At 40.2% G+C, this 23,581-nt stretch overlaps 1 protein-coding gene across 2 annotated transcripts; it reads left to right on the top strand.

The window, feature by feature from the left end:
• The first annotated feature begins 2,304 nt into the window (after nucleotides 1–2,304).
• LOC147182531 (uncharacterized) lies at nucleotides 2,305–22,246 on the top strand. 2 transcript variants are annotated; one of them, XM_086059847.1, is made up of 19 exons: nucleotides 2,305–2,786; nucleotides 5,417–5,513; nucleotides 6,133–6,181; nucleotides 9,073–9,117; nucleotides 9,229–9,311; nucleotides 9,390–9,486; nucleotides 9,595–9,731; nucleotides 9,819–9,991; nucleotides 13,363–13,466; nucleotides 13,795–13,947; nucleotides 14,041–14,090; nucleotides 14,262–14,364; nucleotides 15,257–15,290; nucleotides 15,399–15,423; nucleotides 15,498–15,806; nucleotides 15,894–16,004; nucleotides 17,071–18,891; nucleotides 19,195–19,309; nucleotides 20,364–22,246. In XM_086059847.1, the coding sequence occupies exons 1-19, from the start codon at nucleotides 2,621–2,623 to the stop codon at nucleotides 21,891–21,893; spliced, it is 5,202 nt and encodes a 1,733-aa protein (XP_085915973.1). In that variant the 5' UTR covers nucleotides 2,305–2,620; the 3' UTR covers nucleotides 21,894–22,246. The 2 variants fall into 2 exon arrangements, with proteins under 2 accessions (XP_085915973.1, XP_085915891.1); XM_086059765.1 differs by having other exon boundaries at nucleotides 19,192–19,309.
• The last annotated feature ends 1,335 nt before the right edge of the window (nucleotides 22,247–23,581 follow it).

The raw sequence follows: 23,581 nt of genomic DNA, 5'->3' as shown, positions 1-23,581 counted from the left end.
TTTTTTTTCCATTTTAAATTATGCGAGTAATTAACTGATTAGAAAAAGAGGAGGATGAGCTTGCGCAGTGGGTCAAAAAATGTTGAAGACGCCCTCATCACATTAAATGTCAAAAGAATTAACACATAAACGGTGCTCTTCAAAATTTGGCGGGACAAAAATGTTGATAAAAAATATATACTTTTTTAATCGTGATTAATCAAAATTCCAAGATGTGATTAATCTGATTAATAAATGTCAGCGCTAGTCAAAATATTACTTTTATCTAAATTAATCTTAATTCCCTTTAACATACTGCAGTTCCTTGTCACAGGATGCTACACGGTGGCACCAAAGCACTACTTTTGTCCAAATGAAACTCCTCAACTCACTTCAGCAATGCTTTTACTTCTTTGTTACAATCACAAAAGTTTTTCATTTTGTACTGACCTGCCAGACCCTTTCCCATGTTGCAGATTTCCGTTTTCTACTATGGCTATGGTCCCATATTCAATTTGACCCTTTCGGTACCCAAAATAGCAAAACAAAAATTCTGGTTTCAATTCCAAGGTTTGTTTCCACTGTAGCTGTATTGTTAATTTTGATTCTACTTGTGTTAAATCTCGTCTCGTGCTCCTGCCTAACAGCAGTACTCCCATTTCATTCCAACCCATAATTCCTGCAGGCATTCAAACGCTGAATGACTTAATCACACTTTTGCCACACCATGATGCTATATCGTCTATCCGACGAGTCCAGGGTCTTCCAGAGCAAAACTGATATGCTTCCCATGTCTTCCTTGATTTACGCATAAACACAAGTGCGCGCGCGCACACACACATGCGCTCTTTTGATAGCTGAGTCATGTCGTGTATCGTATAACGATAAGAAGAACATGAATTTAAAGGCAGCAGCTGCTTCCCCTTCATCCCCTCTCTCTCATTCTCCTGCTGCAACTTTCCATCCTCCCACTGCTTTCACAATGATGTGCTAAGCCAGCCAAGATAGGGGCAAATCCCTCCTCGGAGCAGAACAGGCAGGAGAGGGAGAGAGAGAGAAAGACAGAGTTGTGTGCAAAACACTTTCTCAAACATCTCTTTCTCTCCAATTGATCTCCATCCATCTGTGTTTTGAGCTGAATGCGACCAATCGCTTCACAGGATCCCCAGTAACCCACTGTCCTCTGGCTTGCTGTTGCCGCCATAACGAATTAACCTACAGTAGGCGCAATGCTCAATGGACCTTTTAGCAGGTACACACCATTCTTCCTCAAATTAGTTCTCATTTGTTGATGTACGGTCCTGACTTACTTTGTTTTAATTAAGCAATGCAGATCAGTTCTGTCCAAAAAAAAAAAACTTGTGAAGGGTACCAAGAGCGGTGGTAGAGTGCTGAATGATTCAATACCCCACATTATGGGGTATCATTTCACATAACCACCAACAAATGGTGTATTAGAATAAGTGTTTGCAATAACATCAGTTTCAGTTTTTTTGAAAACATTTAAACGTTTTATAGTAAATAGCTATCAGACATATTGAAACGACGTTTTATCTTGGCCCATGGAGTAAAAAAAAAAAGGTTCTCAGCGTACTGCAGTGCAAAATACTGTACTCACTTGGGCACACGATAAATAATGTTTTGTCTCCCTCCAGAGGATGATTTAAAATGAACGAATAAAACTGAAGCCAACAAAACAAGGACAAAGCAGCGTATAGTACCAAATGTACATTTTGATGACGAAAATACACAAATGAGAACGTTCTCATTTTCTTAGATCCATGCAGCTAGTGAATTCGAAAATACTTAAGAGACCTTTAAAAATAAAAATAATAATATTCCAGTTAATAATGTGGACAAAAGAAATCTATTGCGTAAACAAAACAAACTTGATCCGGTAAATGATTACCCTTTACTCACCATTTGACTTTCGCTCTAACAGGTGCTCCTCTGATGGGAACTACGCTGTGCTGCCTTCGCTGCCATGGGAAAGTTTCAAGACATTAGTGTCATGAGTTAATAGCCCAATAATGTCATTATTTTATGGTATGATGTGGATACATATGACCGTTTTTGTTTCAACACTGGCTAGAAATAAATCTCGTTTTGCATTTTTCTTTTTTTATACAAACACCCTTAAAACAACCAACATCGATTAAGTATTTTGATGATTTTGAAAATAAAATCAAGGATGTGTCTCTCAAATATTCATGATATTAGAGCTTACGATGTCGATCAAGTCTTTCATCAGCACCTTATCAGAGAAGGACGTTCTTTATAACACCTACGTGTTCGGGGTCACTTGAACGCAGCATCGACCGGCTCTTTGCCGAGTGCTGACGAGCCGTGGCTTGTGGAAACAGCTGGTAGTTTTTGTCAGCGAGCAACTCACCTCGAAAGCCGCATTTAGTGCGATGAAAGCTCAAATCGGACCCGAAAGCGACTGACTCAGCCTCGACTTAACTCCCTGCTGGGGTTCTACCAAGGCTTGTGAGATGGCATGTCTTAGTGCCTACTTTGCCAGACACTTGTTAGCTAGCCAAGTGAAGCTGCGGGCAGCTAACGATAGCTAAGCTAATTCCCGAGCACGCATGGGGGGAGTTTCCTGTCTGCGAGGTTGAAGCGATTGCTTGGCGTCAACATGACTCATATACATTACAAATTCTCCTCCAAACTCAGCTACGCCACGGTGGTGTTTGACGGGCCGCACGTCACGTTGACGGACCTGAAGGAGCGGATCATGGGCAGGGAGAAGCTGCGAGCCGGCGACTGCGACCTGCAGATTACCAACGCGCAAACTAAAGAAGGTAACGTGACAATATTGCGATGTATGGAGGTGTGTATGTTTTGTTTTACTTGCTTACGCATGTTTGCAGGGTTGGGGGATCCAGGTCCAGAGAGAAGAAGGGTTTTTAATTTCTGGACCTGGATTCCCCAACCTTGCATGTTTGACAGCTTGAAGGCTCATAGGAAAACGATTATATACATAGATATATAGATACAGATAGATATATAGGGGTGTGAATTGCCTAGTACCTTTCGATTCGATACCGATTAATCCCGATGCAAATCTATGAATTGATTATTGCGATTTTTTTTTTTTTTTTTTTTACTCAAATTTGGAAAATACTAATCAGTAAACTTGTACATGTACACTATAAGATTTGTGTGTAAATGTATTTATTTATCTGAAAATTCAGGCTTATAACTGAGCCACTGCATTTAGCAAACAGGTTGCAGTCTATTTCATGTTTGAACAGTACTGAAATAAAATATTAAGGCTTAATGTTCCATTAATATAACATTCTTCCATGCTTAATGTGTGAATCCTAACCCTAAGTAAGATGTTTTGTTGAATATTCCCATAAAAAATTGTTGTTTAAAAATCGATTCGGCCGCATATTGAATCGATTCGAGAATTGCGCGCTGTAATATCGCGATATATTGCCGAATCGATTTTTTTCTAACACCCCTAATATATATATATATATATATATATATATATATATATATATATATATATATATATATATATATATAGACACACACACACCCATGTTTGAAATAAAATTAAACAAGAAAACGCGTGGTACAGCGTTGCCAGCTGTCTGGTGTGTCAAGATCAGTAGTGGTGCGTTTAGAATCCCTAAAGTGCTGTTTGATCAAAGGAAAGAAAAATAAAATTGATCCATTAGAATTTGTCATCCCAAGAGCTGTTGTTTCATCACGTGGGTTTGTTGAGAGTTTAACAGCAAAAGAGAAGAAGAAAATTCAAGTTATTAAACAGCATAAAGTACGTTTCCCCATCATAAAATGGTGGTGCTGTGTTGTTATTTCTGTAGGAACACAATGGTTACAATTTAATTAACTTCATTTTATTTACCTTTGCAATAAAGTCAAGTAGTATTGAGGAAGAACAAAGTCAAAAAAAAAAGCCATTTAAAATAAAATAAAAAATTAGTTAAACATTTAATTTGCTAATTTTTCAAACATTTTAGTCAACTCATTTCAGGTACCTGCATTAAGGACTTTCTCGACATTTCATATATATATTTTTTGAATTCAATAATCTGCTTTGCACGTTTTAAGTTATTTATGTCTTTAGTCTAAAGTGAATTTGTTTGTTCATGCTATTGCACTTGTTTAGGCCTAGTCCAAATGATACTGAGTATCCATCCCACTTAGTACTTTATCACTTGGAATGTTGGGGAAATCAACCGTAACCCACTCTTGTAGTGTGATTGTTTAAATTATTATACTCTTTCAAAGGGAAATTAATCAATGAATGTTCAAAAATCAATATTGGCAGAAATAGAGGGCCCCAGAATCAAATTTCTCTCAGGGTGCCCGTAGGTTTAAATCGGCTTTGGGAGATCAAACCAAATCTCAAAACGGTGCAATACTTTATCTAGTGTAGTAAGGTTGTGCCTTGGCTCAGTAAAAGTTGGTAAACACTTGGCTAAAGTATATCACATAAGATCATTTTGCTGAAGAATGAAAACAGCAGAGTGGAAATAAACGCAGTGTCTGTGTGACAGTTTGAAATAACTTTTACAGTATGTCCAGATAGATTGTTTTGGACGGACATCAATAAGTTAACGTTGTTTTGCACAAACTAAATATAAATGCATGAGCTGAATGACGAACAGAGATGTGAAACAGGAAACAACTACGGAGCAGCCTTCCAAATTAAAAGAATATGTTTCAAAATGAGATATTTAAACATCACACAAAACAGCTTGAAGAATACTTAACACTTAGTGTGTGTATATATATATATATATATATATATATATATATATAAATAATTGGGGGATTTAAAACCATTATGTGACTGTAAATAAAGTAGTAGTATGGGGAACTTTTTTTTTTCATAGGGTGTGTGGAAAACGAAATAAGGGGACAAAATGTGACTTGTTCCTTAAACAAATTAAACTAAACAAGTGTATGAGTTAAAATTTCATTTATGTTAAACTCTGATGTTTATTATTTCATAGACTTTGAATGTTTTTGCACATTGTTAATAAACAGCACATTATGTGCAAAAATCTCCTGCATGCTTAATATGTACTTAAAAATATTTAAACATTTAGACACTCCGATTGAAATTAATTTATTATGAAACATTATTTGGCATAATCTTTGGATACCCTGAAGCATCGTTGGCCTCCCTCTGAGGCCCTCCATTTATAAAAGTCTGGCTCCGCCAGTGCCTGAATGGTTGCTTTTCGGCTGTTTTTTATCTAAAAAAATGCAAATATTAAAAGTTGAAATAAAACCCAATCTCATCGACATCATCGGGTTTCAAGACAGACCCGACTGTAAAGTCAAACGTCTGTGTTGCAGACAAACGCAATGTGAAACGACAAAAAGAGGTTTAGATTCAATTCAAAAATACATTTTGGAACTTCTCTAAAGCCTAACTTTTATTCCTCAGAGTACACAGATGAGGAAGTGCTCATCCCCAAAGGCTCTTCAGTGATTGTCAGGAGAGTCCCCAGCACCAGAGTCTCTGGCAAAAAGACTCGCAACATGTAAGTGTCAACAGTATTACAAATTGGATTCAATTCCGTATTGCTTTTAATAGCACGTGTTTACCTGTGACCACGTTGTTGTCATTGTGTGCATGTTCTTTTTCAAACAAAAGTATATGAAGTTAGGTGTTGTAAGGAAACTTAACTTTGTTTATACTTGGAGGAGGAGTAAAAGACATCAGTGGAACAGTCTGGTAAAACAATAATTTAACTAAGAAATGTCAGTTTTAATATGTAACCGAGAGGAAGTGTTTATTCCTAGTGGTACGACCAAAAAGAAAAAAAGGAACATAATGGTTTTTTTCAATTCATTTTTTATTATTGTTGGATTTTTTTGTTGAAATTTCATCCAGAACATTGATCAGCTCATTTCTTTTATTTAAGACTTTAACCATGTGGTTGTTTATCCAACGCAATTCTTGTATAGCTTGTTCCAAATAACTAACAAGTTATATATTTATGATCACAAGGTTTGCCTACCGTTTTAGTCGGGAACATCATTGCCACCGTGGCGTTTAAGAATGTGGCCTGATGAGAAAGGGAAAGTCATCCCACAATGTGTTTTCATTGTAACACCTCATCGTCAACTGTATTAATTGTTTGTTTTTTCATGTTGTAGTGAGCGCTCAGATGCCCATTTCCAATTTGCACCTGGAGCCATCAAAGCAGTATGTAACCAAACCACCACACTCCTTCTGACATATCGTTGTTGAGGACCAAACCTAATAGTCAAACAAGCGCTTATTTTTGCAAGTAGAACGTTATGTAAATGTCAGTCAAAATGAACGCCTAGCTACATTATTAAGGGAGGTAAAAGGAACTGCTTATCAAGAGAACTAAGATAGATCATACCCTATATAATATTCAAAGAGTAGACCGCGAGCCCCAATTAATCACTGATTCATAAACATGAATTATTGTCAAAGCTCAAATAGAGGGCCCGTTATTTCCATACAGAACAAAAATAACAGCTGTTCTGTGGGTGTTAATTTGTAATCAAGAAACAAAAACTAGTGGCACACAAATCCTGAGATCTTAATAATAATAGTAGTAATAATAATAATATGGAAAAAAAAACTTACATCCAGGCCAGTATATTGGTTCATTATGTCAATATTTCTTCTTGTTTGTGTTAGTTGTGACGTAACCCAAATCTTAGATGCAACTCTGATTATGATGCTGCAGTTCTACATCACTGCACACTGCGTTCACATTAATAAACATTGTTTGAGTTTGGCTCGTCTGTGTCTGCATCATCTTACAGTAGCAAGTGCAAACGTGAATAGGCTAGAAAGCTGCGAGAATTTGTCTGCATCAGCCCTGCAGCTCGGACTTCATGGTCTGTTCTGAGCGCGATCGTGCAAAATCAAAGGGGGAAGACTAGTTAGGTCCACCTCGGCTCCAACTGCTCTGCATTACTGATTGAAACAATAACACAAGGACACGTGAATAGAAAATACTTCTCAATTACACATTGCATAGCCATTATTTCATTGACAAATCTACAAATAGCTGCATGTCTTGCTCCTTATACAAAGACGTCCTTTCAAATAAACTAAATGCCTAATGACACGATTTGCCATTGGAAAAAGAAACATTCAATTCGAGAACATGTTTGCTACAAACAAGGATCCGATCACAAGATGCGCTTCACTTATTTCCACATTCTGTTTGCAAGTAGTTCATTGAACTAAAGGGGTGTGTAGCGTTTGTCACAGTTTTCAGGCTCTCGCAATATGAAGGCGTGCCAAGTTCAGCCTGGGTGGTTCAAACTTTATCAGGCAGGCCGTTATTGCTGGCTGATAAAAAGCCAACTGTTGCTTCACCATGCCGCATCTGGCGTCAGCCAATAGGCTCGCATCCAAAAGTCGATTATTAATTATTATCAAAATCTTACATAGAGAAAACGCGCTTTAAAAATGTGGGTGAAATAGGCTGCTGTGATATCATGTTTTAAAGGTAGCACTAATGGCTTTTTTGCCTCCCCTATACAAATTTTTTTTGGGGCTTTACCAAATCTAAAATGCACATGAGATCATTCCTTCCCCGTGTTGAAATAACAAGAGGTCTTAAGCTGTTAGTCAGTCCTATCAAGTTGGGTTTTGATTACTCTATAATAATTAGAGTAAACTAATATATTTAGTGTAAGGTTGTACAGAATTCTATAAGCAAACTCTAAATGCTTTTTTATAAAGCTTTTAATTGCTTTCTGACCTGACTTGATTTTTCTCTTATTTCTCAGTAGGAGAAGTGTCTGCCTCTCTCCTTAGCATTGATTCCGTTTGGATTATATAAAGCTTCCTCTGTTTTTCTTCAAATAAAGGTGTTCTGATGAAGCTGCCCAATGTATTACGTGTTTGATTTCAATTGAGTTACTTCATGTTGTCGACTGTTCTATCTCGCTTCAACCATCCTGGTATAACCAGCCAATTTTCTTTGTCATTTTGATGGGAAGAAGAAAAAAAAGTATCGATACTGAATATAAAATAAAATAAAAAAATCTTTTTTTTTCTCCCCTTTTTTTTGAGTGAGGTTTTTGTACATGACACAGTTTGACTTGGCGGTAAATAAATAACCAATAGCCTTGCAAGAGTTAAGTTGTGAATGTAATTGTTTGCGGGTGGCTATTATGGGCTGTCTTCTCTTTTTGTGTTGGTGGCTGCTCAGCAAATATGTGGGTCATGTGACTGGCCTATCCAAAGATGGACATTCAACTTTTAGGTGGAATACCATTGGACGCCATTGTCCTGCTCTATTGTTGGAACACAAATCCCATGCTTGTCACCAGTATGTGAGCAACTGACCATTAAAGCTGAAAGTCAGCACTAACACGCATTGTGCTCCTATTCAAAGACAGGACAACTGTCAATCCACAAACGTGTAAAGAAAAATGTTAGGAGTCAAGTAGCATCATACCAACATTTGTATTAATTGAATATTCAACTTTGTGGTGAAGTTTGCATGAGATTATTTTCAAAGGAAGCAAAAATACGAACCAACTTGTATCCATTTTTAGCCATTTAAATGAATTCTAACGCATTTGACTGGTTGTAAATGTCATGTTTGAGCAGACCTTCCAAATGTGCTGCTTAGTTTTAATTGATGCTGTTAGGGAGCCATTATTATAGCAATGTTTATTACTGCGGTTGTAGTTTGCAATTTTGTAGAAACGCACCGAAGCATCATACAAAGGTGTGCCTGCACATTTGCTTAACATGGTAAATAAGTGGCTTTTGGTCATTAAGATTCAAAAATCCAGTAAAGTAACTGATGTGATCCAGCCATAGATTTTTAAGAAAATCTAAAAGCGCCACAATTTGGACTTGTAGTTTTCAGCTTAGCAGAGTGTGCAGTATCAGGAGAAGTCCCGGAATGAGAAGACAATGGCCATTAAAAATGTGTGTAACCACTGAACAAAGGGATACTTCAGTCCCACAATTGAGCACATACTTTTGCGTTGAGATTTATCGTATGCAAATGAGCTTTTATTTACATAAAAGGCCTAACTGTCAGAATCTGGGGTTTTTCAGTGAAATGGGTTTGTGTTCAATTCTAACAGATGGATGACCACACTTCTTCTAAAACCCTGCCTTTATTCTCCAAGGTATGCTCAAATTCATTCTGTATTTACCCTGTTACTCCTTATACCTGGATTTTTTTTTCCAGTTACATGTCGTGTTACTTTAGGGCACACAAACCTTTCTTCTTCACGCAGATGGTGAACCTGGCATCTGCTGACGTGTCAGAGGATGATAAGATCAAAGTGATGATGAATCAGTCCTCATACGACCCCATGACGTGAGTTATGCTCCCGTTTTGCTCAATGTGCTCCTGTTCATTGTAACCCAATGCTTTTACTTACGTCAATCTCTCTAGATACAACAAAAAGCCAGCTTTGGCGCTCCCTGCCAACTACACCTGTTTCCGCTGTGGAAACGCCGGACACCACATCAGGAAATGTCCATCCAGTGGGGTATGAGCGCGATGTATACACAGATCAGTCTATAAGGCTGGACGAGGGGGCTTGGGTAGTGTGGTGAAGGAAGCTGTCAAGCATAACTTTGTGTTTTACTAACGACAGGATAAAAATTTCGATACTCCAAAGATAAAGAAGAGCACAGGCATTCCTCGCTCCTTCATGGTGGAGGTGGATGGCCCCAACATTAAGGGAGCCATGCTGACCAATTGTGGGCGCTTTGCAATTCCTGCCATAGATGCGTGAGTGTATCTGGTTAAATCGGTACACAGGATGTAAGTAAAAGTAAAATATGCATTGTTTGTTTGCGTTTCACCACGTGGCCACAGTCAGGCGTACGCCGTGGGCAAAAAAGAGAAGCATCCGTTTTTGCACCAAGAAGAGAATGAGCCAGCGGAGGAGAAGGTGCATGTGCCTGAAGAACTCCAGTGTCTGATCTGTCATGACCTCCTTGTGGATTCAGTGGTCATACCGTGCTGTGGAAACAGTTATTGTGATGACTGTGAGTATCTGAGAGACACGCATACACACACTGAATTAGTCTCACCTTGCCACGCCTTACTGCCATAGGTGCATTTGTTCTTACTGGCAATGGCAGAACAAAGGGCTGAAAATAAGGTGTCTGGTGTCACAAATTATATATTTCAAATCTAAACCACAGGGTTGTTGTTTTTTTTGTGACAGTAGCCTATACCCCTGGAACTAAACACTTTCCCAGCCTTATGTGCCATTCCGGCATCCTTTGCGACTCCGTTGTCACGACTGTCTTGATGTTGTCTTAAAGCAACACAAGATTTATAACAAATTTTACATTATTGGATTAGGCATTGTGGATAAAGAATAAAAGTGCAAATATCTCTGGCATCTTATTCCCTGAATTTTCTTTTTAAACCGATTTAAGTTTCAAAATAAGAACATGCCGTGGTGAACGCCATTATCCTGGTCGCGTGATCGTGATGACTTATCCGCTGCGTAAACGACAACCTCCTTCATTCACTTGAATGGGAGTTTGCTGGCGTAATGGGCAATGTGGCTGTACTGCTTTTGAAGAAGTGCTTCTTTGCTATAGAGCGTAATTCCACCTTTGATGTCCACCGGGAGACGCAGTAATTCCTCGTGAGCCTCTTTGTCTCATTGGCACCTGTGTCATTCAATGTGTGTATTACGCACGCGATACGTCACGATGATTACGTGACTGTCCAAAATGGCCGATACTGTACTTAATGCAAAAATAGATATAAAAAGTACTATAAAATCATAATTGCTCAACAAAAATGTAGTTGTTTTTTTTCAGGGAAGTGTTGAAACTAACCATTTCACAGAATATGTGGTTAGTTTTTCATAAGTCTTGTATTCCTTTAAAGGGATACTTGACTCATTGAGCCATTTTCAGCAGTAAAAAGTTAGTATTTTTTTCCCAGAATGAATTTGATACATTATTTTTGTATACAATTAATACCGCTAAAAACAAATGTTGCCACTTGCTGTCGATGAAATCACCTGTGCTGAGGAAATAGGTAACGACTGATCACGGCTTACCTGTTTTCGAGATTTTGTCAGCAAACTGAGGCCCCGTCCAGAGGTTCCTCAAACAAATCTCGTACACACAGAAGCATTTCAAGACTTGCGTGTGTCCAAAAGAAGACGCTGAGGACGTTTACTGGCTGTAATGTATATGCCAAGTCTGGAGTGGCGCTGTAGCGCAGCCACAGGGAGTTAACGGAAAGCGTAGAAGAAGAATCAGCGAAGAAGACGCGAACACTTTTTTTCTAACTTTAACTTTGGAGCCCCCTGTCAAAAGTGATCGGTTTCAAGCTCCGAAACCGCGCCATCGTGTGGACGAGCGGCCTAAACGGTAATAAACTTGTGAGGGTACATTGAAACTGGCTTTCGTGGGGACGGGGCTTGAGTCATGAATTGGTCGTTACCTGTTTCTTCAGTACAAATGATGTCATCTTTAGTCGACAGCAATTGTCACAATTAGTTTAATTAATTAATTGTTGATGAAAAATACTAACGTTATCACATTAATTATAAACAAAATATGTTCTTACTGTTGAAAATGGCTCAATGAGTCAGGTATCCATTGTGAGTGGATGGTTGTTGGGTTTTTGTGTGCCCTGCGATTGGTTGGCAACCAGTTCAGGGTGTACCCCGCCTACTGCCCGAAGCCAGCTGGGATAGGCGCTAGCACCCTTGCAACTAGTGGTGCAACGGATTGGATTTGAGTCACGGATCGGATCGTTTTTCGGATCAGCATAAATAAATAGTACTTTGTCTTCATTCATTTTGTAAAGCGCTTTTTCAAAATGTCTAATAGTCGAATATAGCCGTTTAGGATTTAGTGTCTTCATTTATTTTGTAAAATGGCTTTTCTCGTTAAATAAAATAATATGCAATATTATAATGCAATATGAGGCAGAAACACTTATTTTTACGTGGTTCATGTGTAAAATAAGGTATTATTGGCTTAAAGTTGTGTGAAGTTTGACATTTTGAGTTGAATGTTTTTCTTTTTTAATGGGCAAAAGTGTTTTATGAAATAAATGAAGACAAAGTTCTATTTTTTTTTTTTTATAATGAAAAGACCTCAACGTTCAATTTAAGGCACATTCCCTTCCTTTAAATATGGAGAGTGACTTACAACGTAGCCTTAGGCCAGAATATTAAAAAAAGAATTAAAGCCAGGTACCAGCTATCAAACTTACTTACCAGCCGGCAGACACATTCGTTGGTGATGCTAACAGGTAGCCGCTAGCCACTTACGACGGCGTAATTAATTAGCGGTTTCTTAGCGTCCTAAATTAGCGATTGAACATGAGTGCGGGATAGCGTTATGTTGATGTTGGACGCAACTACGTCAATCAAGTACGTAGGATAAAGAGGGGGAAGTCAAGCTAGCCGTCACGCCACAACGTGGGCGAACTTCAAAATAAAAGGGTCCTAAGGATATTTGCAATGTATTACAGTATTTGGTCAACTTTATTTTAAAGTTAGGCTTAGCCTGTTACGTTGAGTATGTTTCAGCTTCCTTGACATATCAGAATGTTATCGACTGTGAATGCGCACTTTGTTTTGTTTTTTTCCCCCACCAATCAATCCGCTGATCGAGCGTGATCCGAACCGTAGAGCATGAGCTGAACCGACCACGGATATATTGCACTATATAAATAAAGAGGACTTGACTTGACCACTACCCATGACCCTTGTGAGAGGAGTAAGCGGTTAAGAAAATGGATGGATGGAGTCAATTATATCTATTTTTAAAAAAAGAAGAAAAAAAAGAACCCTTTGACATCCCCTTGAGCTTGAGAAAGAGTGGGCGTGGGGGCGGGGATGCACAGAGCCAGGTCGGGTGAGTAGGCATGTTGTCATGGTGAAGAAGCCACAGTTTTTGCCCCAACACTTGCTTCTTCTTGTACACTGAATGTAGCAAATGCTACAAAATGTGTTTGTGTACATGGAAATTGATTTTCTGACCCACATTGAAGGAAGGGGAAAACTTGTAGTTTGGGTTAGAAATTTGGAAACCAACCATGGAACTTTTTTGGCATACCTTGTGTTCCTCATATATTTCAATTCATCCCACAAGCCAAATTTCATTTTTCCCCAGATGTCACCTGTATTTCTTGGTCTTAACAGAGTGGAGAGGTTTTGAGCATGTCAACTTAATACAATAAATTGCTACTTAGTAAACTAGCATTATTCCCCAAGTGTCACTCTTTACTGTGAAGGGCCAATTACGCTGTCTTACTACAGCGTCTTCCATCCGTAGTGACTGAAAACCTTATGACATTGAACCACAAAGCCAGTTGCTGTTCTGTGGTCAGAAACATTCTATTTACATGCTACTTGTCAATTTCTCTCGTTCAGGTATCCGTACGGCCTTGCTGGACTCAGAAGGACACATCTGTCCCACCTGTAACCAATCTGATGTATCTCCTGACACATTGATAGCCAATAAATTCCTCCGTCAGGTAAGCTTGCAGAGGGATGGTGAGATGAAATCATTGGTGGAAGGGTAGTTGTCAGTGCAGTATATTTAAAGAGGCCATTTCTGTACAGTAGAATCTCCAAAGTTGCACACAATCCAACGCATGCTGCTTCTTGACTTTCAAGTTTGTTCAGATGAAATATATTCTATGGTTATTATTACACTCACATTCTTCCAGAATTCACCTAACACTACTGCTTTTGGTGCACTAGACTTTAGAGGTTTCACTGGAGCTTGCTTGATCCAAACTGTGACTCACCTGAGTAGTTTAAATTATTTTCTTTCCCATTTGCTGTTTGTTTATCACACAGGCTGTGAATAATTTCAAGAAAGAGAAAGGCTACACCAGAAATCTGAAAGAAAATTCTGCTGTCCTTCAGTCAGTCACTGCAACACCAAACCCTGTTCCTACTCCGTCAACCACTCATCAACAGAAGATCCACCAGTCCACCCACAGCCAGCAGGTCAACCTATTTATGGCATGTTTATCCAGGAAGCAGCATTGCTTAAAACTTGTATGTCTGTCATCTCATCATCCTGTCTCACAATGCCCGTAGGCTGATGTTAACGAGGCTGCAGCTCATCTTGTTTCCAGCCTACCACCTGTGTGCGTATCCAAATAATTGTTCCTGCTATTAGAACCTTGTTAGGATCAGAAAACTGTCAAATGATAGAAGTTGTCTTTGTTTTCTGTGATACAGTCAACACATGAATATTTTGTGGGTTCCCCTCCACTGGTGTCACTGACTGTATTCAGAATACAATATCTTTTATACAGGGAAGCTGAAGGAAAGACGCAAGATGATTCCGTGGGTCTTGCACCTTCTTTGCTGTTCTTGAATAAAGAGCCCACGGCTGTCCAAACACAGCCAATGAAACTGGTGAGAAGACACACACACACAAATGCATGTCTTCTTCACCTGTATATTGAAGGGACCACATTATGGTAAAGTGACTTTTTCATGTCTTGGGCACATATAGTTGGGTTTCTGGAGTTTATGTATCAAGTGTGAAATCAAACAACTAAGGAAATCTCGAGTTATATGCCTATTTCTGAAAATGTGTCCGTGAGTAAGTTGCTCTGCACTACGACCCCACTGTTACAAAACAGTGGGACTAATAAACATAACCACAGCCACGCGGTTCTCAGCCAATGACATGATCAACTCGGTTAGCAAAAGATCACGTCAAGGCCACACAAAAAAATGCAGAACTGCAGTGTTGGCACACTTCAGTGTTTAGATAAGAGTGTGACTGTGACCGTCATCAGCATTCGCTTGTGATAAAAATGTTCTTATGTTCTGGTAAGTTTTGTAAATGGGAAGAAGGGTGGTATTTGTGTTATAACTAGTGCTGTCAGGTTATTAATTGATTTGTAATTAATCGATTTTAATCTTCGTTTTTTACGGATAGGCCTTTTGACAGTGATCTTACTCCATAAAAAAAACAAGCGGGTGGTCGCAGCGTATCCTCTGCCAAGCAGAAGAGGAGGCAGCAGCATCGGGTGCTTTCTAGCCTGGCGAGATTATTCGAATTGTTTACCTTTGGCCCAGCAGTATGTGGTACAGGATGGGGACTGATTTACTGCATGAGAGATATACGCCCTGAAATGAGCTAATTTCACTGTGGCAAGCTCGAAAAAATATGTCTACAATTCTTGGGTAATTTTGATGAAAGCATGCCACAGACATGTTAAGACCCCTGAGAACTGTTTTAAATTGTGGGAAAAAAATGTATATGTCTCTTTAAAATTTGTCCTTGGTCTCTAATCAGGTTTATAATGACCCAGTGCAGAAAGTGTCCTCAGGTAAGGAAGTGTTTAACCTGTGCTGCTCATTATCATCAAGTATTAATTTAATTTGTTTTCTAACATGCGTATATGACTGCATTTTTTTTCTCTCCCTCAAACTCAAAGGTCAAACACCAACCAGCATGCACAGGTCAGCAACGTTTGTGTGTATGTGGTCAGGTTGGCTCCAACCACAATTTTAAAACTCGACTATCTTTCCCACAGTTCCTCCTCATCCTCAGTTTGTCCCACGGATGTTGCTGTTGAATTCCAGCCCCTCCGCCCACCTCCATCTTCCAATCCACCTGCTCCTCCACCTCTCTTCCTCAGCCACCACTTCCCCTCATTCCCTCCAGGTCAACAGTTTCTAAGTCGGCCACCGGGACACCCAGTGGCTCTGCCTAATTGGACTCACCCAAACCCTCAGGGTGCCCCCATGCCTCCTTTCATCCCCTCTTCCTCCTCCACCTCCTCCTCCATCCCACCTCTCATCCAGAGGGAATGGTTCAGCCATCATGAACACAGGAGAGAAAGGTGAATAATGTTTATAAAGTAGACACTTGCAAAACACTCAAATGTCTTTATTTTTCATTCAATTGTGTTTGCGACTGCGTCCTTCAGGTCTCCTGGCACACGATCCACCTACAGACGGTCCTCTCGTTCTAAGTCCAAATCCTCTCGCTCATCAAGCAGGTCTAGTCGGTCCCGCTCGAAATCCCATGGCAGATCAAGGTATAGCTTTTTAGTGGCTGCAACAAAGCATGGAATTTTATCAAAAAGTGGTCATAATGTTGTACAATATGTCCATGACATAATTATTGGAGCTTGATTGTTTTGTTGAACTTTTAAGGAGACAGTGTGTAGATTTTAGGGGTGGAACGATATCCAAACATCATGATACGATATCACGATATCAAGGTCACGATACGATAATTATCACAATATTATTGGGGGAGTTTGGCAATATTAATTAAAAAAAACAAATCACAATATTTTAAAAAATAAATAAAAAAAGAGCTTATACTACCTGTAAAAAAAACACAATATTGTGCTTTTGTACATAACAGCAATGCATATAAAGCACCTACAATCTCTAATAACACTTAATATTGAGGCACTTACTTGCCAATGCACGCACACATTGAGTTGCTCCATATATTGACCATTAGCCTGGATTTTAAACATAGAAGGGCCAAAACTTGCCTTGTGAAAATTAAACTGCACCAAAAAAACAAAAAACTAGCCACCAGAGGGTGCTAGAACTGCACAAATGGAAATCAACCTGACTTTTTTAACAGATGTGCTGCTTTTAATATCGTGACATGATGACGACGATATTGTGGCAGTTTTTGTCGCGAAATTGCCGTTATCGTTACATCCCTAGTAGATTTTTTCTGGGGGGGGGGGGGGGGGCAACTAGTGGTGAACTAATAGAATGCAATGAAACTAAGTTTGAAGCGTGTGCATCTTGAAACGCGTGCACTCCGGTGCCCGAGTGAAACAGTGATTATACAGTATGAAAATAATGTACGTTGATGTGATAGATTTTTTTCATTTTATTGTCATTACTAGTGTTTGTTTAGTTTTTAATGAATGAACATTGAAAATTCCTAAAATTCTGCACAGTCCCTTTGGTACATCAAATATATGCCCGATGGGATAAATGGTGGTCGCCTTCAGCAAAGCATGTCTCATTCTTGTCCTTTTTAGAAGTATCAACTTGTTTGCCTCTGCTTATAACAGCATTGTATGCATTTTCAAACATGGACAAGAATAATCTGTTTGTATTCTTTACCAGGTCACCCTACTCCCGTCACAGAGTCCCACACACCCGCACCCATCCCTCACGCTCCTACAGCTATGGTTACAAGAGGTCCCAGTCGCCCACGCCATCGTCATCATCTTCGCCCCGAGAGGGTTCTCGTTCTGCTTCACAGTCAGATCACCGGAAAAAACGCCATCACAGCAAAAAGTCCTCTCACAGCAGCTACAAGTCCAGGAGACGAGTGGAACGCTCACCAGATTCTTCCAGACATGAACCAACAAGCAGCCAGGAGCCGAATGCGGATTACTGCCAGCAATGGAAAATACAATATAAAGAGTGGTATGACAAGTATTTCAGTAGTTATGTTAGCCACTATCATTGCCTGCCGCCTCCCCCGAATCCACAGTGGGCGGACGGAGCAGAGAGCCATTGGAGCCACAAGGAAAAGTCGTTCAACCATCACCAACGTATGCGCAGCACTTCAACGCACCGCCATTCTCCTCCATCTCAGTCGTCCAGCGACAGTCGCTCCAGTCGCTCTCAATCTTCCAGCGAGGGTCGTTCCCCTCCGTCACGATCTTTGACGGACTGCAGCTCCCCTCACTCTCGCTCGCCAAGTGACACGCGCTTGCCACCGTCCGAGAACGCCGAGAAGGACAGCCAGGAGCACGGAGCTCCAGAAAGTTCAGAAGCCCTCCCTGCCATCAAACCCGAGCATGAATCATCAAAGTATGATGAAGTCGTGTCAGAAGACAACCCTTGTTCCCCTGATGCTGCTCACTCAACAGGCAAGAAAGACAAAAGGAGGCATCGTAATACTTGCGTTGACTCGATCCCAGACAGTGAGGCCTTCGATGCTGCCCAAAATCCACTAAAATCAAACAAAAAGGAGAAAGAAAAACAACAAAGACCAGAAAGTGAAAATAAACGAGGCAAAGAATCCAACTCTCTGCGGCAGAAGGTCAGGGAAAAAGAAAAAGCCCATCAAGTGGATAAAGACACACACCATGAAGTCTACAAAGCTTCTAAATCTGAGAGAAAGAGAAAGAAAAATGAAGAAAAAAGTCCCATCATACCACCTGACATGCAAAGCAACCTTGAAATCCCCAAGGATGAATGTCCTCACACTGGTGACAAAGAAAAGCAACAAGAGCAGAAGAAAGAGGAAAAGAAAGCACCATCTCCCGGAGTGACAAATATCTGGGAGGAAGGGATGAAAGTCAAACCACAGAAGAAGATTAGCATCAACATCAAACTGGATGCGAGAAGACCGGAAGAGAAAACTGAAATGCAGGAATGGCTTTGTTCAGAGAAGAGTGATGCCAAAGAAGATGGTGAGAATTTAGAGGTGGAAACTCCGGCTACGGAAAAGCAGCAGGCAACCGGGCTTCAAGAACTTCGGGTAGCAGAAGAGGAAGGCGGGACCGAATCTAAAGAAGGGGACGAGAGGCCGGATATAGAGGAGCCAGAGCGAGATGATAACATGAGAATTGATGGAGGAAAAGTGAAAGAGGATGAGATGGTAACATATAATGATGGAGAAAAAGAGAGGCCGAGTGTGAAGGACATCACAGAGGATGAGAGCTTGAGAAACGATGACAAAGAAAAAGAAGAGGAGATTGAGGAGATTGACAGCCTGACAAATGTTGAGCGGGGAATCGAACAAAACAAGCCAGTCGATGCTATTGAAGAGAAAACAACTGAAGAGGAAAATGGCGAAGAGCTGCCAGAAGAATCCAAGCCAGAAGAAGAGCTGGTGGAAGGTGTGGAGATGAAGAATATAAGTGAAGACTCTGACTCTGTCATGATGTCACAGTCCAGTGAGAGGCCAAACATTACAGCGGAGGTTGACAGGTGGGGAATCTTTTTTTTTTGGGGGTGGGGGGCAGAATTTTAGTGTTATCACATAATTGCATATTCAAATTAAATCAAAACTTCAGTTGTAGATCAATTATGTTTTTCAATCCAAAATGGTATCAGAGTGCTGTTCTGGCAAATGTAATCATCTCGGAATCGCTGCGGGAGGCCGTTCAACTATGGAACAAACCACACTGCAATTAAAATGAACGTCTTTACTTTAAAGCCTTCTCAGAGATCGTGATCCCTTAATGTATTATCTTTCTTTTATGCTGCTCTTTTTACTTTGGCCAACAGCAGCACTCGCATAGTGGACCACAGGGGAGGGGAGGAGTCTGTGGAGAGCAGAATCGAGGTGACAACACCCCCGCACCAACAGAAACAGGATGAAGACGACACGGTTGAGCTCATGCAGGTGCGTAACTCTTAATGTCCAATTGCTGGTAACGTTTATATCGTACAGTACAAATAATGACCTCCCCACATAGAAGCTTTGTTGGTTTGTTTGTTAATAAGCAAGCAGCCTCAGTTTTAAGACAGTATGTCCTCATGCATAAATAATAATATACAGAGACTTGGAAGAAAAAAAAATATCTCTGAAGTGATCCACAGTGCAGAGAAGTAAGATGGCTAAAGTAAAAAAAAAAAAAAAAAAGCTGTAAAATATGTCAATCATAAAATCAACTAAATTAACATTTAATAATGTTGAAAAGTTACCCACTTTAATATTCATAGAGAATGTGTCTGTTCCCTGCTGCCCCAAATCTACACAAGTCACTATACGTGTAGATATTCTCGTAGCAACGGAATCGAAACCAAACCGGTCAAGTCACCAGTGCATCACAATAAATAAATAAAAAAGGAATTGTGGACATGAGATTGCGTTCCAGTAGAGCAATCCTAGTGAAAGGTCTTATTTTTAACCTCGACCCTTGTGTTTGACAGAAACCAGACGAAGCCAAAATCAGTATGCTAGCCTAAAATAATTCACTCCCTTTAAACTTATTAACAATAGAAAAAGGGTTGCACTAATATATGCTGGAAAATACAAAGAATTGGACAGTGATTCCAGTTCGCTTGATTCATCTTTTCCCAAAATAGACTAAAAATAAATTATATGACAGCTTAAGCAGCATCTCCCTTGAGAAATAATGTAAAGCCAATCAATCCATTCCAGACACCCAGAAATATGAACAAATTGTGTTTTACGTCTCTTCCACAAGCCAGAAGTCTGAGCTGTGAGAGACAGCAACTTGCCACAGGACCGAGTAAGCAATGGAATAATCGATTCGGAAAAAGATTTATTAGATGTGTACCTGGCTTTACACTCACTGATTTTGCAGATGAGAAATGTTTTGAGTCTTGGCCGGGGTATTTGCTGCTTGCTTAGGTGCTCCTCTTTCAACATCTCTGAAGTATGGAACAAGTTAACAAATGATGACTGAGTCGCAGCCTTTCTATTTTTTTAGGCCCCTTTCTTCACATTGGAGAAAGAGGACCCTAAAGAGGATGAACAGCAAATTCTTTCAGTAATGCCGCCTACGCCACCAGTGACAACAGACCACCGGGAACTTCAGGGTGACACTGAGCAAGAGTGTCAAAGGTCAGATGAGATGCAGACAGATGATGAAAACCGGGAGAGAAACCCTTGTCTGGCTCCCTCTAGTGGCCAATACAGAGATGACGTGAGGGACACAGAGTTGGAGGGAACGATGGGAGATGACAGGCCACTAGATCATGAGATAGGCTGGAAGGTTGAGGGTGACAACAAAGAAAGTCATGAAGAAAAAGAAGAGGTAGAAAAAGAGTTGCCAATCCCGCCAATCCAATCAGGCTGGAAGGTTGAGGGTGACAACAAAGAAAGTCATGAAGAAAAAGAAGAGATAGAAAAAGAGTTGCCAATCCAATCAGGCTGGAAGGTTGAGGGTGACAACGAAGAAATAAAAGAGGTAGAAAAAGAGTTGCCAATCCCGCCAATCCAATCAGGCTGGAAGGTTGAGGGTGACAACAAAGAAAGTCATGAAGAAAAAGAAGAGGTAGAAAAAGAGTTGCCAATCCAATCAGGCTGGAAGGTTGAGGGTGACAACAAAGAAAGTCATGAAGAAAAAGAAGAGGTAGAAAAAGAGTTGCCAATCCCGCCAATCCAATCAGGCTGGAAGGTTGAGGGTGACAACAAAGAAAGTCATGAAGAAAAAGTAGAGGTAGAAAAAGAGTTGCCAATCCAATCAGGCTGGAAGGTTGAGGGCGACAACAAAGAAAGTCATGAAGAAAAAGAAGAGGTAGAAAAAGAGTTGCCAATCCAATCCTCCTTGACATTTCATCGTGTTGAGAGAAATGACATGGAGCAAGACGTCAACATAGATGCAAGCAAGGAAAGCCCTCCAGTCAATCACACTGAGAGTACAAAACAGATCAATTTAATACCGGAATTAAGATCTGATAGCACAAAGGACCACATCCACCAGCATCACAATAAGGACAATACGGAATGTCAATCCAACAACAGAAATAGTCCTCCACCTTCCCTCTCTGGAGAGCTACAAGGACCCCCACAGTCTAGCAAGTCTAGTCTGACATTAAAGCCCTCTGATGAGCCCTTGGTCAACTCTGTGTCCAAGTACCACCGTCAAACCAAGTCCCGAGCTGCGCCTCCCCCCAAACAGTCGGACACAACCACTGTCGAGGTGAAACCCATGAGCAGGGAGCAGCTGTGGAAAAGGTACAAGCTGGAAAAACTGTTAAGAGAAAGTCAACCGGATCAAGCAGGGAGGGAGGAGGCGCAGCCGGAGAAAGAAGCAAGTCGGCATCAGGTCACGCACCCGGCAAAAGTGGAGCGAGTGGGAGGAGAGACGCCCTCCAGTCACAACAGCGGCATCGTGAAGAAGAGTGAGCATGAAAAGAGGCCAAAGAAGCACAAGAGGGACAAACAACACGGAGACGCAGACCCAGAAGAGCGGAAACACAAAAAGTCCAAGAAGAAGCAAGATGGCTCTCATTGAAGAGGCCTCTTCTTTAACTTTTTTTTATTATTATTATTTTTTTTTTTAATAAAGTGCCTCACCGGTTAGGTTATTTTCTTCTTTTCATGTCAAGATTGGATGAGCCATCCAATGATTAAAATGAGTAAAATGTGAAAGAAAAGCACTTTATTCTTTAGATGAAGCTAGCAAATGTTACATTTGGTAAGATTTTTTTTTTTTTTGGACTCCCGGCTAGCAGTGCACAGAAAATTGTGCTGAATTTAATTTATTGTCTTATTTCAAAATGATTGTCATGCTGCTTATAGGTTATAAGGAATCTTTAGTTTTTTCCTGTTTTGTAGGAAATAAAAATAATTACATATGCATCAAAATGCGTGTTTACATTACTTAGCATGTGAATTCCAGTTGTACACAACAATCACCATCGTAAGAATGTCTTGACCGACTCAATCAAAATGAAGAATTGGTATTACCACTCTTGTATTGGATGTCATTGGACAACAGGCAAGGTATGTACTGTATTCACAAGTCAAAGTCTCTTTTTTTTAGTTTCTGCTTTAGCTTGTGTCTACAGCACTGCATGTCTTGTCTCTGTTTGGGGTTATTAAAGGTCATCTCGTCAAAGAAATTTGCACCAGACAGACTGCAGATAGCCAGACGGGTGAAGCATGCAGCAATGCAGAGCTACGTCCCTTCTGACCTCCTTGCACGTGTCGGGGCTCACAACTGAGGTACGCTTTTATCTTCATTCAGCTGTTCTGCATGATATTCGCCCATGTGATATTCTTTTGTTTCTGTGATGTGTTGTGCAGACATGTCAGGGCTTTCTGTCGATTTGTTTGCGCTGTCATGCTGGTGCCGGATTCACATGCCTGTCCAGGTTAGGGGTTCGTTTAAAGGTTCTCCTAGTTCAGTGGTGGGCAAACTGGAGGTTTCCCTGCTGCAACAGGATCCTTCCCTAGCTTATGCAGAGCTTGCTGATGAGCTGATCATATATCAGCTGTGTTGGAAAAGGGAAACCTCGAGGACCGAGTGCGCCCAACCCTGCCCGAGTTCGTCTGTGCGTTTTCTATAGGTACTCCAACTCCCTCCCACAGCTTAATTAAGACTAAATGTGTCCATAGTCATGAATGGTTGTTTGCCTATAGTTGCCACAAGGTGGCAACAAAGCAGTGTTTTTGTCTAAATGCAGCTTTTCAATTCCCTTCGACACAGTTCATTGGCACCAAGATGCCACCAAAACAGCACATTTCAGTTCATAACAGAGGATAGGTTCCCCCCAAAAAATCCATATTATGAATTTGTCAGTTTGCGGGGGAGCAGTGTATTGACATGCACTAAAAATGATTCCATTTTGGTGTATTTTATTTTTGCACAAACTGACCGTGCGTTCAGTTTAATTAGTGTGACCGTGGCAAAGACTGAAGGCTCATTAAGATGTTGATAAGAGGGCTGTTTAAGGTATTGTGTCAATTGCAGTGTTGTCATAATTCATCATCACGCCATCATTCTGACACATGTCACAATATTTTTTTTTTATATTAGTATGTTTAGGCTAGTTAAAAAAAAAAATGCAAGGTTGTCACAGTTATGGGAAATTTGGAGGAAGTGGCCTGAAAGGTCATATTTACAGTATGTTGCAATTTCATACATGTCAAAATATTCTAGAAAAAAAATCCAACTAAATGTTTATCAACTTCTTTTCT

This window comes from Leptonotus elevatus, chromosome 1, assembly GCF_054856555.1.
Source record: "Leptonotus elevatus isolate MCC_2025b chromosome 1, RoL_Lele_1.0, whole genome shotgun sequence".
Lineage (NCBI taxonomy): Eukaryota > Metazoa > Chordata > Actinopteri > Syngnathiformes > Syngnathidae > Leptonotus > Leptonotus elevatus.
The sequence above is the reverse complement of the archived record's forward strand: the minus strand, read 5'-3'. Positions and strand labels throughout refer to the sequence as shown.

Excerpts from the sequence above, each read along its gene's own strand:
- LOC147182531 (XM_086059765.1), top strand. The coding sequence starts at position 2,621 with ATGACTCATATACATTACAAATTCTCCTCCAAACTCAGCTACGCCACG. Across the intron at positions 5,514-6,132 it reads GGCAAAAAGACTCGCAACAT|TGAGCGCTCAGATGCCCATT; the intron begins GTAAGTGTCAAC and ends TTCATGTTGTAG. Across the intron at positions 9,312-9,389 it reads TCCTCATACGACCCCATGAC|ATACAACAAAAAGCCAGCTT; the intron begins GTGAGTTATGCT and ends CAATCTCTCTAG.